The sequence below is a fragment of the Suillus subaureus genome (assembly GCF_016647635.1).
Source record: "Suillus subaureus strain MN1 chromosome Unknown BJ212scaffold_11, whole genome shotgun sequence".
Taxonomy (NCBI): domain Eukaryota; kingdom Fungi; phylum Basidiomycota; class Agaricomycetes; order Boletales; family Suillaceae; genus Suillus; species Suillus subaureus.
The window spans coordinates 1,008,375-1,023,361 of record NW_024538567.1 but is presented as its reverse complement, the minus strand read 5'-3'; the positions used below and the strand labels follow the sequence as shown (position 1 = coordinate 1,023,361).

At 48.9% G+C, this 14,987-nt stretch overlaps 5 protein-coding genes across 5 annotated transcripts; 4 read left to right on the top strand and 1 right to left on the bottom strand.

Annotated features, from left to right (window-relative positions):
- Positions 1-2,275: 2,275 nt before the first annotated feature.
- On the top strand, positions 2,276-2,625 carry BJ212DRAFT_1269141 (uncharacterized protein; the record flags this gene model as incomplete). The annotated part of the gene is made up of 2 exons (XM_041330790.1): positions 2,276-2,335; positions 2,404-2,625. Coding segments are annotated over 2 exons (282 nt in total), but the record flags the coding sequence as incomplete, so codon positions are not given.
- A 325-nt stretch (positions 2,626-2,950) lies between these two features.
- BJ212DRAFT_1446469 (uncharacterized protein) lies at positions 2,951-4,113 on the top strand (the record flags this gene model as incomplete). The annotated part of the gene is made up of 3 exons (XM_041338252.1): positions 2,951-2,996; positions 3,208-3,615; positions 3,665-4,113. 3 exons carry the CDS (start codon positions 2,951-2,953, stop codon positions 4,111-4,113), a joined length of 903 nt encoding a protein of 300 aa, XP_041194600.1.
- Positions 4,114-4,258: 145 nt separating this feature from the next.
- On the top strand, positions 4,259-7,212 carry BJ212DRAFT_1347206 (major facilitator superfamily domain-containing protein). Its single transcript, XM_041335362.1, has 12 exons — positions 4,259-4,647; positions 4,697-4,735; positions 4,819-4,835; positions 4,884-4,938; positions 4,988-5,202; positions 5,260-5,481; positions 5,535-6,225; positions 6,279-6,412; positions 6,470-6,622; positions 6,678-6,700; positions 6,753-6,824; positions 6,884-7,212. The coding sequence occupies exons 1-12, from the start codon at positions 4,485-4,487 to the stop codon at positions 7,050-7,052; spliced, it is 1,953 nt and encodes a 650-aa protein (XP_041194599.1). The 5' UTR covers positions 4,259-4,484; the 3' UTR covers positions 7,053-7,212.
- Positions 7,213-8,529: 1,317 nt separating this feature from the next.
- Positions 8,530-9,581, bottom strand: BJ212DRAFT_1268871 (uncharacterized protein; the record flags this gene model as incomplete). The annotated part of the gene is made up of 5 exons (XM_041330763.1): positions 8,530-8,730; positions 8,780-8,976; positions 9,038-9,231; positions 9,276-9,420; positions 9,476-9,581. Coding segments are annotated over 5 exons (843 nt in total), but the record flags the coding sequence as incomplete, so codon positions are not given.
- A 1,829-nt stretch (positions 9,582-11,410) lies between these two features.
- Positions 11,411-14,863, top strand: BJ212DRAFT_1479708 (CHAT domain-containing protein; the record flags this gene model as incomplete). Its single annotated transcript, XM_041339941.1, has 2 exons — positions 11,411-11,461; positions 11,516-14,863. 2 exons carry the CDS (start codon positions 11,411-11,413, stop codon positions 14,861-14,863), a joined length of 3,399 nt encoding a protein of 1,132 aa, XP_041194597.1.
- Between the last annotated feature and the right edge of the window lie 124 nt (positions 14,864-14,987).

Sequence of the window (14,987 nt, the reverse complement as noted above, 5' to 3'; positions counted from 1 at the left end):
ATGCGGGGTCAGTCACATTTCTATTTGTAAACGTGCAAAAGCACTTACCTTCGCTGTTCGTCGTGTTGCCAGACCCAATGAAGTTCTTACCTTTCGGGTGATAAAGGGAGGGCATAATATTATCTAGCAACTGAAAGCACCACATTCTTTGTAGATGGAATTTCCGCCATGATATCATCGAGGTGACATTATCTTCCATATGAAAATATGAACTAACTGGTGGTGTAATGGACGCAGCTCGTGATATCCTCATTATGATGCGAAATGCGGGCAACATGCTGTGTGCTAGAGGTCAACAGCAATACTTTGGATCAGGAAAATATTGATACTCACGTATCGACTTGAGTTAGGGATATCGATGATCCTGATCACCGTGACACACTGGCATGGGGTCGCTCTTGGTTATCACGATTGTGTCAAAAGGCATGATGAAGCTACACGCATGACGCGATTCTGAGCACCCTTGAAGCTTTGAAACTGTGCCAGATTGCCAGCAGGGCACGAGAGCCAATAGAACTACTGGTAAGTACGACTCACCGCCGTGTGAGGCAAAGCGGGAGGCGTTGTTTTGGTCTGTTGTCCAAACGCTTCCAAGAGTTTCTTTGTTGACCTACGTTGGCGAATTCAACTCATTCATTATTGGGTGCAATATGTTTTGCTGCTTCCGTCTGATAAAATTCTGATACCCGGAGGTGGTCTGGACACAGCTATGCTTTGTCTCGATCTCAGGCTCGATTCGACTCACATTTACTTCTCCGTTTTCTGCGTTTCAAATCAAGTTTCTGCCTCCGTCTCCCTCTCGCACGCGATTGTCTCGCTGTCCGACAATAGCACCGATGTTTTCCCGTATGCTTCCACCATTTGCGGTTTCGTCTTCTTGCAGGACAGCATCCGCGTCATAAACGGTTCTGGAGATGGCGCGATGGGCAGGTGGAACTGTGACACACCAGTCAGAGAACCATGGAAAGGGACGGCATCCTCACGACGGCCCTCAATTTTATCATTTGGATTCCGTCTTTTGCTTTGTGTTGTCTGCAAAAAAATTCGAGGAGGATTTAGAAGTCATGACTCGCGGCGTCTGTTGTATCAGCCTGGCTCTTACGCGGTTCGTGAGCAATTATAGTGGCGAACAGCTGACCAGTCCCCATTCAGTTGTCTGCAATTTTCTGAAGTTAGACAATTTTTATGTCTCTCGGGCACGTTCGGCTAGGAGTAAACCACAATGTCCGCTATCTTCTTTCATGATTCATCTGATATAAATGATGCTGGTGCGGTGAATCGCACATGCTCCCAGCAGACACTGCGCGGCCCTCAGGCTTCAACGTTCAATTGTCAATTGTTGCTCTTCATTATTTGCTACAAATCGTTGTTTATTTGTGGACCTCTGCCACCGGAAGGAAAACGCCATTCTACTCCCTTTATTACCCGTATGTATGTCCCCTCAGGTTCCTGTTCCCCCGCGTGACTGCGGAAGGTTGTGTGTAGTGTCTGTTGACCGTTAATTCCGTTGTAACTTGGGAGAGCTTCTCGTAACCATTTTCAAACTCCGTCACGCTGCCTAGTGGCAAATTATCCGAATAACCTACAACGGTCATCAAGACGATCATGTTACTTCTCCTGTTTTTCAATATCGACTATTTGCACGGACATTATGTTGCATTACATTTCCAATGCGGCTGGTTTCTATCACAGGCCTTGCCTGCGGTGCCTCTGTACAACGTTGTCTCCCTCGACAGCTAGTTCTTGAGGCGAATCTTAAACCCGGACAATCCACGACAGCTTGGCGCCAGCGCTGCACTTAAAGCGAGTTGAAACCTTGTCGACATCCAGCACACGAACAACTTTTTGACAATTCAATATCCATAGTAGTGCCAACGGTAAGGTAACGATCTCGACGCGCAGCAAGAACTACCCAGAGAATGGGTGACACGAATCCAACGTCACCTACATGTGAAATTGCTACCCTTACCTTGGACTGCAAGCCATGTCATAATCCTGTTCCAGAATCACTACTGAGAGCTCATACTAGTCATCCCTGTGTCAAACCCCATCCACACATCCGTCAGTGGCGCGTCAAGCTCAGTCTCGTGGTTCAAGCTGACCCATCTCCACTCAAATATCATAGTCTCTTCAAACGAATACTTCCCTGTCGCACCGGTAAGCTCGTGTCCGACTACTTGGGTACTTGGCTGACATGTTTTATCCATACAGGTCGGCATTTCGGTAGAACCCCCAAGTAGTCCCCATGGAACCTTGACTATCAATCGTTCTTCGACTTTCTCGTGGACGGATACCAAGTGAGATCCCGAGCGATAGATTCAACATAGATGCGTGCGTGCGTGCGTCTTGTTTGAACCATGCTACCTGTCAATTGTCGACGGTGTGCTCAGTCTTGATCATGAGGGAGTGAATATCAGTGAGGTATCTGCCACACAAGGCGCGTTCTTGAAAGATTTACATTTATTCGATCCTAGAATCACCAGTAAAGACGCCAGGATGATAACGATTGGAATGCGAAAGCTCGCCGAGCTGTCGCTCCTGGCTTTGTTGGACTCTGGAATTGACTATCAAGGAAAGAATGTTGGCACTTGCATGGCGAGTGTAGCTTGGATGATTTCTGACTAGGTTGGTGACACCTATCTTGCGTCTCGCCGGCTCACTCCCAGTTGTTCAGAAGACATCGAGGCTCGCGGTTCATTGTCATTTCCTACAATGATTGCCAATCGTGTGTCATACCAGTGATACTACCTGGACCTACGCAAACCTTCCATCCCCTCCGATACTGTTCGCAGCTCTAGTTTTCGGATTTCCATCTGGCTATTCAGGCCATGCACAGTGGGTAGTGCGAAGTGGCACTTGTGGGTCGTTGGCAACTGAATCAGGCAAGTTTTTCTGATTCATAGTGTTTCTAAAGATTAAATGTCGAAACGCCTTTTAATTTACTAGAATTATGGATTGTCTGGCGTACTGCCAGGCCGGGATTCTTGCACCAGATGGTAAATGGAAACCTCTCGATACCTCTGCTAATGGGTGAGGTGACTTGAGCGACCTATTGTTATTTTCAAACTCCGACATCGCGTTCGGATGTTGTGTAATAGCACTGACTCCTATTCTCATCGTGCGTACTAAATCCAACTCCAAACTGCATGGACTGGTTCAAACAACACCGTCAGCAACGTGCTCGCCGGCAGCCTGATGTTTCATCAGGTGCTCCTCCTGAATGGGCACCCGCCATAGAACAATCATTCACATACGGTCTTCAGAACGAAGCCTCAGATGAAAGTTACGAAGAAGCCCTGGAGTTCTGTGAGAAACATCCTGTTGAATCATCAACAATTCTACCCTCTCGGACCATCGCGGATATCGACAGAAATGGATGCTCTGAATGGCGAATCCAAGCTCATGACTCCTCCCTTGTTGCCGTAGTCCATAATTCAGACGGGAAGGGCGGACTCTCGCAGATACGCTCTAGAGCGGACTGCCCAGATACATGCCTCCTCAGCAACCTGCCAATCGTCGCTGGTCAATATCACTTTCCTAATGATGGTGGAGTGTACTTCGAGATCACTGTAAACAAAATGACAGATCCATCCAAAGGTGGCGTAATCGCAATTGGTATGTATATTTTCGTTCGTTCCACTCCACCTCAACTTTTTTCTGCTAGGAACTGCTTGCAGACCGTATCCATCGTGGAGGCTCCCAGGCTGGAATCGATTGAGTGCAGGTCTTCACCTCGACGACTTCCACAAATTCTTTGAAGACCCAGAAGGCGGGCGCCCCTACTTCCCATTGGGATCTCCACTCATTACGTCTGTCGTTGGCCACACAATTGGTTGCGGATATTATTTCTCCACAGGTACAATGTTCTTCACAATCGACGGTCAACGCCTGCCAGATGCGTTTACTGGTATATACTTGCAGAACCGCAGTGGGATTGATGTGTATGCTGCTGTGGGCGTGTCTGGGGAGTGTGACGTCTCGGTAAATTTAGGTGGTACGTCTTTCAAGAGGCTGGAAGGAAATGAGTGGAGATGGAAGGTGGACAGACAAGTGAGGAAGCTTGGTGATGATGTTGGAGAGCAGGAAGAACTGCCAGCGTACAGTGCACGCTAGTACATTTCTCGAATTGCCGTAGATGGGTGAAACGGATTGCTATCCGATAATTATCAGTCACAGCTTTGATAGAACTCTGTCGGTTGCGGAGTGGCCAGTCAGAAGTCAAATTCAGTCTGAAATGAAATAATTTCAAACCTGTCGCAGTCTTAGCACAGCATGATATAAGTGCAAAGCGCATTCTTCTACTCTGCAGATCTTTCATCCTTCCCTTAAGCATCCTTATCAGCGAGCAAGTCTCTGCTCATCCGCCAGGCTTCTATTCAGTGCGGTTAACACGGGTCTTTGCTTTGCTATCTACATTGCCGCAGTCTTGCGTCTTACTCGCGTAATCAGTCCCAAATATATAAGCGGTCGCACTGCAGTCAAAGATGGCTTCTGTCACCTGCCGCGCATCCGGTTTCTGGACGGACACCGACAGGATGTCCTACTTTCAGGATACGGAACAGGGTATGGACGATGTCGAGGTGGATTTGGATGCCGAGTATGATACACGGACGCCGTTGGACAAAACTATTGATAGGATCGGGATGGGTGCGTCGTGTTCTCGCATTTTTCATATACTAGTAGTAACGTCGAGCAGGGAGTTATCAATGGACGCTGCTGTCATTATGCGGGTTCGGTGAGTACCATCATGACGCTACGATTCCTCGCTGTTCGACGACATTCTTCTCAATCATAACTGACTATGATATGTTCTGTCAGGATGGATGGCAGATAATGTGAGTGGCTCACGGAAACACTCCCTATCTCCCTGACATGTCGCTCAGATGTGGATTCAAACTACTGCAATAATTCTCCCTAGAGTACAACAGCATTTTTCAGGTAATTTCCCTTCATGCCCACAGTGGGTTATCATATAACCCTCGCCCAGTACCTGACAACTACATCGGGTCTCTTTCATCGTCCATGTTCGCCGGCATGATGTTCGGTGCTGTGGGCTGGGGAACCTGCTCCGACCTCCTGGGGCGCAGTGCTGCATTTAACGCAACACTCTTTTTCACTGCCCTATTTGGTATCCTCTCATCGTTTGCATGGTCGTTTTGGTCATTATGTATCCTGCTATTCTTCCTTGGTAGCGCAGTTGGTGTGCGTTAATCTCCCATCTTGTTTACCTCCTTTTCTTATTGGGCATATTCGATTTAGGGTTCAATGCCAACTGACGGCACCCTTCTTCTCGAGCATATGCCTAACGGGAAGCAATATCTCGTCACGGCCCTTTCCGTCTTTTTCTCCTTTGGTTCTGTTCTATCTGCGGGTGTTGCGTTAATAGTCATCCCTTCTCGTTCATGTCCCCCTAACGAGCCATGCGATGTCGTTACCCAGAACACAGGTTGGCAATTCATGCTCGTATCGCTTGGTATCATTGTATGTCTACTCCTCGGATGATTTGTAACTGTCTCTGACCTTGATCATTACAGACACTTTCGATGTTCCTCGCACGTATGGTCTTCTTTCGATTGCACGAGTCTCCGCGGTACCTCGTACATGCTGGTCGTCACCAAGAAGCACTAGAAAGTCTCCAGCTCATTTCTAGGTTCAATGGCTCTGAGCTATCAATAGAGATAGAGGACGTCGATGACAGGCTTCCACCCATCTCCGAAACACACGCAGCTGCAGGGGAGCGTATACCATTCCTCCCTAATTCCAGCTCCCAAGATCCTCTCACAAATAACGAGACGTTGTTCGATGCAGGTGCGGATGGCAGTAGTACTTCGAGCGATCAGAATGGGACAAAAGTCTACCAGTCGATGGACGAAGCTACTCATGATGCATTAGATGGACACTCGTTCGTAACTCCCGTTGGTGAAGTGCCTCCGCACGGACAAAGCCTTGCGCGTGGGCATCACTCTCGCTCTTCTCGAGACTCGGGGTCCGAATCCAAAGACCTTTTCATCCCCGAGGCGCGCCCGCGGCCTCGCCAAGGAACTGTACGCCCTCGGACGTCTTCTGTGGTTTCTTTTGAGATGAAACAGCGTGTTGGGAGTGTGTTACCTCGATGGGTGCGTCGGCCACTGCTTGCATGGCTAGACCGTGTCGGTATGGTCTTGGCCCCCGAGTGGTTCCGGACAACGGTACTCATGTGGGGCGTGTGGTTCTTTATGTCATTAGGTGGGTTTTCTATTTGTCATGCGAAGCATCGGTATTTCATGTGGAGTACCTAGCGTACACGATGTTTAATGTCTACCTCCCCAAGCTGCTCGAAACTGGGTCGAGTGACGATACCTCGACCAAGTCTCTAGAAGACAGCTTATGGGATGTTTTGATATTTACTTTGGGAGGATGTCCTGGTGCCATTGTATGTCTTTCATTATTATTTTTTACATAATGTGTTGATGCTGACAGTCGGCTGCAGCTCGGAGCCTATATGGTTGAAAGTCCTCTTGGCCGGCGGGGCTCACTGGCTGCGACCACATTTGTCACAGCGTTCTTTTGTATCGTATTCGCGCTCGTCAGAAGCGCGCTTTTAGTGCGCGTGAGTTCGGTGGGGATTAGTCTTAGTGCGACGGTGGGTAGCTCTCCTCAAAATACGTCTGTTGCTCGTGCTTACCGAGTCGATACAGACCATGTATGCTGTACTATATGGGTATGTCCCAGTAGTTTCCCGATTATGAGCGCATGGTATTGACGCTTTCTAGCTGGACACCGGAAATATTTGGGACCAAGGTCCGGGGAACAGCATGCGGCATTGCATCCGCGCTATCACGAATGTGCGTATCGTCGTCTCATTGTTACCAAAATACACCTAACTTACATGCATCGATCTCAGAGGCGGGATGATTGCCCCTCTACTCGGCGGTGCACTTCTTGTCCTAAACCGCGGGTTCCCAGTGTGGACGAGCGTCGTCGTGTATGGTATCACTGGCGTCTTTGTGCTGCTCTTGCATGAGTCTGCCGGGAGTATCAATGGGGGCGCAGAGCGGTTGTTCGTGCACTGACCAAAATCTTGTACTGACAGAAGTCTATAGCACTGTTGGATTCATGTGCTGCTGCTTCTGATCGATGATGATCGCTGTGCTACATATGATACATCGTACGATTATCTCCGCTCACGCTGTATTTGCATATTGTTGAATTAGATGATCTATTTTATTCCAGTGGAGGAAGTTGCGTTCGGTGTCAGGTTGTATCAGGACCACTCCATGCCTCAGGTTTCCTGAGTTGTCTTTTGTATGGCGCTGTGTATAGATACATCTAGTATCTGACTCTGAGAAACAGATCATGCGCGGCGTTCATGCAATGTTGTATATTGCATTGCACAGCAACGTACCTTGATCACAAACCATCACTTGAGCGATAGGTAAGTAGGTCATTTCATTCTCGTATAGGTCTTCTCTAACCTTTGCTAGGCATGCCAAGCAAAACCGTTGCCTTTGTGGAGGCAAATGTATGGCCCAAGACGAAAGACTCTGAGAAACCAGTACCTGAGCCATCAAGGACAAGGTCATCAGGACGACATCATTTCTGTTGTCATGTTCTCAGACGGCAAAAGAATAGGGACTGGACCTTACGATAAGACAAGTTCGCTCACCTGGACGATGGAGCCTACCTTCCCCCAGCAGGAACATATCCACCCGGAAACGGGATGGTGATCCCTGGACTGGCCATGGTGATGAAACATGGATCGGGCATATCGCCTTGAACCCAGCTGGCACTGTTTCCAGACAGGAAGGGAAGCAAACTTGATTCCCTGACGCAGCTTTGTAGCGTCCAATTTGCTCAGCAAGAAGACTCACCTTGTGGCAGTTAAAGAACACTGAGGGGTGGAGTCTTCATAGTCGATCCCACCCTTCAAACCTCACACAGCACTTGAAGCTTCATATACATCCATGATCGTGGGCTCGAAATAATTTATACTACCCGACATCCCGCACTATATCACAGATACGTATAATATTTTTGTTTGCCCAGTATTTGTATTGCTAATTTATCATCAATATCTTGGTTATGCGCAGCCATCAGAAATTCTGTGCAACTTAAGTACATGCCAATATACTATGATCCACAGCACGTCGCAGTGGACTTTGAATTACATACCATCTGTGACGAGCGGATGGCGTGAGTTCGCAACTCAAGCCAGCACTCAGACCGCATTTGAATCTTCGACGTCGGTTCCCCCAGATGACCTGGAAGCATGTAGTTTCGCGCTGCATACAATGAACAAGACAAAGGTAAACCACACGATCAATTACAATTCCAGTTATTCGACAAGCTCAAGACCGTACAGCACATAAAACACCTTGTTGTGTTGTAAGGTGAACAGAGTACTTGCGCATCATCTTTGGCAACTCCGCCAGCGATCGATTACTACCGCCATACTTTAATGTTGCTTTCTATCCCTCCATGCCAGTGAGCTCTTCGGCACAAAGGACGTTTGCGTCTTTTATCTTCTATTTTCCTACTAAATGCCCGTGGTCAATCATCCGGAGCTGTCTCCTCATTCCCAGAGCGCAATGTCATGGGAATCGCGTTGACGGGGGTTTGCACCGCGACGGCGCTCGTGAAGATTAAGGGAGATCCAAATGTTTGGTCTGGATCAAGTGATTCCTTCCAGCGCACGCGGTATGCCACAGTGACGATTACTAGGAGGTTGCAGATGACAAGACTGAGGGCGGCCTAACCTCTGTCAAATGTTGCAGAGGGATGCAAGTAAGTGCACACATACCTTGACGTGCGTGATGATGAGCGTCGTTTCTGAGGCGGAATGAAAGAGCATTATGGAGTGGGGGATTGTGACGGCGATGAGAAGAAGCGATGCCCCGAATGTGGAGAAGATCAATATTTTACTGTTGCGTGAGAGCCTTATATTTTTCCAGAACTGCAGCGGCGCAATAATGAGAGAAACATCCGCGATGACGTCCGCTGCAGGAACCCAAAAACTTGAGGACCATAACAGGCATAGAAAGCAGAAAGAGGCACTGACTAATCAATTGCAAGAGCGCTACCGACTTGGTCATCTGGCATATGAAGACGCACGTAATGTTCTTCTGTATCAGTACCGCAATCCACATGCACGCGAAGGATACTGTAATGAGATAGGTGATCCATCTCTGGTACTTGCAACCTGAGGAGTTGGCGACTCGGATGACAGAGAAAATGATGCTCATGCGCGCAGCCCTGGACTAGTCAGTTAGAAATATGACCGAGTGACTCGGAGCTACGATGCGCACCACACAACGGAGGTGGAAGCCACAGGGAAGGTCCAGATTGGGACTGACATAAAAGTAGTAAGATAAATCTTGGAGCGCGAAGTCAAATACTCACAACTTGTCGAGGTATGGATCCAGATGCATAGCAGGCAAACAACTGGGGAATACGGTAGTTGGTTACGGAATCATGCAGTATGCAAGGAAAATTCTACCGTCTGAGATCAGTGCAAATGCTGCCCATGCGTCTTCCCACCAAAAGTGACGAGTCCAACCTCTGTAAACAAGCCTAAAGATGGTACAGAGTATGGCAATCACATGAGCCTGAGATACCGACGCCGCGACTCTCAAAAGGATGATAAACAAAAATATACAACATACTGACTACACAGCTTCCACTCACCTGCTAGTCGGGAAAAGTAGTATGTCATTATCAGATAACGAGGAAGGATGATCTTCACATGCAGATGTTGAAGATTAGCTATATATGTGACGCAAGAAGACCCTTTGCGTGTCATCTGACTATTAGGCGTAATACTCACATAAAAACGTGCAGGGCTATGCGGACTAGCCGACTGACAGAGTCCCACAAATACATGGTGTCTGTTGGGACGTCATGAGTAACTACATGATCACGAAGTGCATCCTCCCGCACGCCAGAAAATACACAACAGAACGCACTCACAGATGGCCTTGAGGAACCGGTCCATGTATACATGATAGAAATGAATTCCGAGCCAGTGTGGATCGTTGCAGACGATGGTGGGATCAAATTCGAGGGCCCGGGACACTCGGGACTCGGTAATACAGGTTGAACCTACTCTGGCCACTGGCATATATAGACCATGTTCACACCTTGCTTGACGATGCGCTCGGATCCCCTCCTGTGTGTACAACTTGACAGGGTCGAGTGACAAGAACTCCACTGAGTCCACTTCGAATAGAATTCTGTCACTGTAAGTGCTGACTGAGGCACCTGTGTCTCACCATTACCATTATCGTAACGGCGCTCGGCCACGCCAGTCCCCGACACATTTGCGTAAACTTTGGATTTGCCGTGCGAATTTTGAGTGTGAAATGTAAAACTTGGGATGTGCTATTCACGCTAGCTATAGCCTACAATGAGGAGGTTTAACATTGACTCGGATGGACTTGTGGGTGGAGGAGGATAGTGCAGCATGTATGGCAGTGAACGAGAGCAGCAGTGGGGGACAGTACTGCATGCCGAGGGATGGCATGGGAATTGAGGGAGCATCTGCAGTGGTAGTATAAGCATAGCAGACTTAAACTTGATACAAGAGCCTCTATCTGAACCTCCATGATGGGAGCATCCTCCCTATTATCGATTTACATAAGGGAGACCCTCCCGGCCTTTCAGCCCAAACCGGGTCCGAAAGACCGTGGGAAGCTCTTTGCTTCAAGTAGAAATCCCCAGCATTTTTCAAAGATGTAGAGCTGGGCAACCAGGGCGTCGCCGTGATGTGCGCTCCTGATACACGCCTGATCTATCTCAGTCTTCTCTGCACAGATCCGACCGCAGGTATGTCTCCACGTCTCCAGATGGAACAAGAAAATAGTAACTGGGAGGCTCGTTGCAAGTTTCATGGACGATCACAATTACTATGGCTTCCTTATCCTGTCTCAAGTTGTGTCTGCGAGAATGAGCAAAGTTAGCTACCCGGGCCCAGTATACAACAACAAACGACGATAAACTCAGGATTGAATGAGGATGAGGTCATTTCTCGATGCGGCCATTACTACGGTGGGTTTGACAGGCTGGGGGAGGATATCTCGTATCATTTCACATCAATTTCACACAGATGCGGTACCGCGTTTGATAGATTTTACCCTAACGTGGGGAGTTCTGCTCCCAAGCAGACGTCGAAAAGTCTCAGCAGTCGTGAATTGGAAGCTGTCACCGATCAGTGATCATTATGGCATGCATACTATGTTGTCACTGATTCATACCAGATAGACAAAAACTCCCATCCTCAGTTGAGATGATCCACTTGCGGTTTTTACTCCGCGAACCACAGCAGTGAGGTGAATATCCACAATATGCATACTAACCCTTGTATCATGATTTACCACTTACTAGTTACAGTCATCGGCCGAGCACAACGACTATTCGGTATTCACTACTCTGACCCATGTCAAAGCCTCCTATATTCGGAGATCCTGCGTCGCAGGGAATCGATGAGGTACTAGACTCCGAATATACCTTTTAGTGCCATGTTGCCAACTGATACCTTCAGCTCCTGCAGCGAGCCCACAAGCTTTACACGAAGGCTCTGCAAGGAAACCCCTCAGATCTGGACTTCGCCATCGCACACTACCGTGGAACGCTGAGCGTAATCTCGAATCTGTCCTCCGATGGGTATAGTCAATTACTGGGCGATCTCGCGAATGCCCTGGTCGTGCGCTTTCAGCAACAGGGCAGTCGTGCAGATCTTGTTTGTGCCATGGAATGTCACCTTAAAGGATTGGCTCTTCGCCCAATTGGACATCCAATGCGAGCAATCACCCTTGTGGACTTTGCCACAGCTCTCCTTGTTCGTTTCAAAGAAGACGGCATGCTCAATGACATCCACCTTGCCATTGATAATTTCGCTGCTGCACTATCTCTATGTCCCTTTGACCACCCAGCCAGGTGTGCCCTCATCATGAAATACGCCAGTGCTCTCCTGTCGCGTTTCGAGTATTGCGGAGATGCTGAGGATGCAGAGCGTGCAATCGAACAATATCAGACGATTGTCGATTTATCATCTCCTCACGAACGCCCAGCTCCCCTTAATAATCTCGCCAACGCCCTTCAGTCCCGCTTCCAGCAGTTTCATGAGCTAAACGACCTCGAATTGTCCATCCAGCATTCTAGCTCCGCGCTTCATCTTCTTCCAGCATATCATCCTGATCGACCACAAACTCTCCGCATACTTGCGGGTGGCCTTTTCGAGCGTTTTCGTCAGAAAGGAGACGCAGTTGATCTTGAGACAGCCAAGAAACACTATCAGGCTGTACTCGATCTGTGCTCTCAAGAACACCCCTATCATGCCCTTGCACTTAACAACCTCGCTGATGTTTTGCTCGCGCGTTTCAAATATCAGGGCGATTCATTTGACCTTGATCTCGCCATTGGCCACTATCGAACTGCTTGCATCCATTCGGAAGGACAGCCTGATCAGGGGTTGCATCTTGATCATCTAGGAATTGCACAGTTACTCCAATTTCGACAATGTGGAGACATAGCTGATTTGCACCGCGCAATTGAGAACCATAGTCTAGCTCTCGAGCTGCATCCTCTCGGTCACCATCGTCGGCCAGCCACAATGGCAGCCCTGGCGAGTTGCCTTGATGCTCGTTTCGAGCAACAAGGAGAACTAGCAGATTTCAAAACAGCCCTCAATTGCTACAACGACGCATTAGCGTTATTTTCCCGGGACCACCCTCGGCGGCCTGTCATACTGAATAATATTGCTTCTGCCTTGGAGATGTACTTCAGGCAGTACAAAGATCTCAACAAACTCAACCGCTGCATCGCATATTATCGGGAAGCTCTTGAACTGTACCTCACAACCCACGTTGACCGGCCAGTTACCTTGACTGGCCTGGCTTGTGCGCTGTTGAGCAGGTTTGAGCTCCTCGGCGATGAATTTGATCTTGATCAGGCCTCGCTCTACTGCACCGTAGCACTGGATGCTCGCCCGCCAGGACATCCAGCAAGGCCAATTTCTTTGCTGACTATGGCAAGAATTTGTCGGTCCCGGTTCTTGCCTTGGGATGACCCAAAAAAGCTCGATAGCGCCTTCGAACACCTTCGCGCAGCAAAAGATGCTTGTAAACCAGGGCATTCGCTGCTTCTTGACATCCACGCAGAGTTATCCGTAATATATTTTCTTCGTTATCTCATATTTCAGCATTCCATGGATCTTAAGGAAGCTCTTGGCTATCATGAGCTGAGCATGGCTTTCGGTTCTGGAGGGATATGGGCCGCGTTACGTGCATCGCTGGATTGGGTGCAGAGCGCCGAGGTGTTTAGGCATGCGTCTGCTGTCGATGCATACCGAACGGCTTTGCGTCTTCTAGACCGCTGCGTCATGGTTGCAAAGGCTCCAGAGCTCCGACAGGAGTTAGCAAAACGGCATGCCGAGCTGATGCTAGATGCATTCTCTGCAGCAATCCGCCACAACCAACCTGATCTAGCAGTTGAGATGCTAGAACAAGGACGCCTACTGCTTTGGAGCCAGGTGGCTCTTCATCGAAGCACTCTAGATGATCTCAGGAGCTGTGGCGAGCAGGGAGTTCGTCTTGGAAACCATTTTGAGCAGCTCAACCACCAACTAGAGTGCGGGTGGAGGGGGCAGAGTGGTCGAGAAAGCCCACACCACCACAGAGATTTACAGAAACAAAGGGATGCGGTGATCGCGCAAATCAGGCGCCTGGATGGCTTCAACAATTTCTTCATGCATGCTTCCTTTGCCGACATTCAGAGGGCAGCTATTGATGGACCAGTGATTGTGGTTAACGCTAGCCACCATATGTGTAATGCCATCATCATATTTACCACTGGACAACCGGCTCTTGTTCCCCTTCCAAAGGTCACCCTGAGAGATGTTGCTCGGTTAGCAACTCTTTTTCACGATATCGTGCGATTTTCTGGTGATCCCGACCCTGGTCGCGACAGGGAGAGACGGCTAATTGATTTGCTCACGGAGTTATGGGACCTGGTGGTCAGTCCAGTGGTTGACCGTCTTCTGCCACATACGCCAAAGGGTTCGCGGATCTGGTGGTGCCCGACTGGCAAATTTACAGCCTTGCCACTGCATGCTGCAGGCATGTACCAGGGTATCGAGCTGAACCTCTCGCAGCTATACATATCTTCCTACACCCCGACTTTGTCATCTCTCATCAAAAGCAGAAGGACCAAAAGTAGTGCCACACCGCGCCGGTCACCCTTCACTCCTTTCTTGACCAATTTTCTCAAAAGTCGAAAAAGCAAGTCTTCGAGGCCTTCCACTCCAGTTCCTGGGTCATCTACGTTCGCCGCCATTTGCAATAATGAGAGGACAGAGGACATCGACATGCTCCGCAAAGTGCTTCCTCTAACCTGCACCATGACTCGCATCACGGGCGCCAACGCAACATACGAACATGTCGTTCGCGCCATTCACGAACAGCCATGGATTCACTTTACCTCCAGAGCAGAGCCCAACTTCGACCACTCATTCGAATCGCATTTGCCCTTGCACGACAAGCCGATGTCTCTGTTGGAGATAGCACAGACCCTGGCGGAAGTGGAGCGGCCACCGGAGTTCGCGTTTGTATCCGTGAGCCACGGATCAAATGGGACGGAAGGACACGAGACCATGCACTTTCCCCACGCACTTCATATGGCAGGGTTTCAAAGCGTGGTTGGCGCTGTGTGGGCTGTGGATGAAGAGGTCACGCGGCGGATAGCGTCGGCATTCTATCATTCTGTTGTTGTGGAGTCAAAGGGTGTGATGAATTCTGCCAACGCAGCAAAGGCTCTGAGCCAAGCCTTAAATATGGTTGAAGAAGGTATACCATTAGAGCAAAGGATTGCGTTCGTCCATGTCGGTATTTAAATGGGCCTCAATAGAAATGATAGAATCGTGTGCTGTACTCGGTCGTGGTAGTAGATATGCTGTAGTGGAATATCGTGTTAGAGTCATGGAATGATTTCTCGATCTCAAGATTCTTGTATGGCTT

Bases quoted from the DNA above. Each gene is read 5' to 3' on its own strand.
- BJ212DRAFT_1347206 (XM_041335362.1), top strand. From the start codon at position 4,485: ATGGCTTCTGTCACCTGCCGCGCATCCGGTTTCTGGACGGACACCGAC. The intron at 4,648-4,696 runs GTGCGTCGTGTT...AACGTCGAGCAG, and splicing joins TATTGATAGGATCGGGATGG to GGAGTTATCAATGGACGCTG. The intron at 6,701-6,752 runs GTATGTCCCAGT...GACGCTTTCTAG, and splicing joins ATGTATGCTGTACTATATGG to CTGGACACCGGAAATATTTG.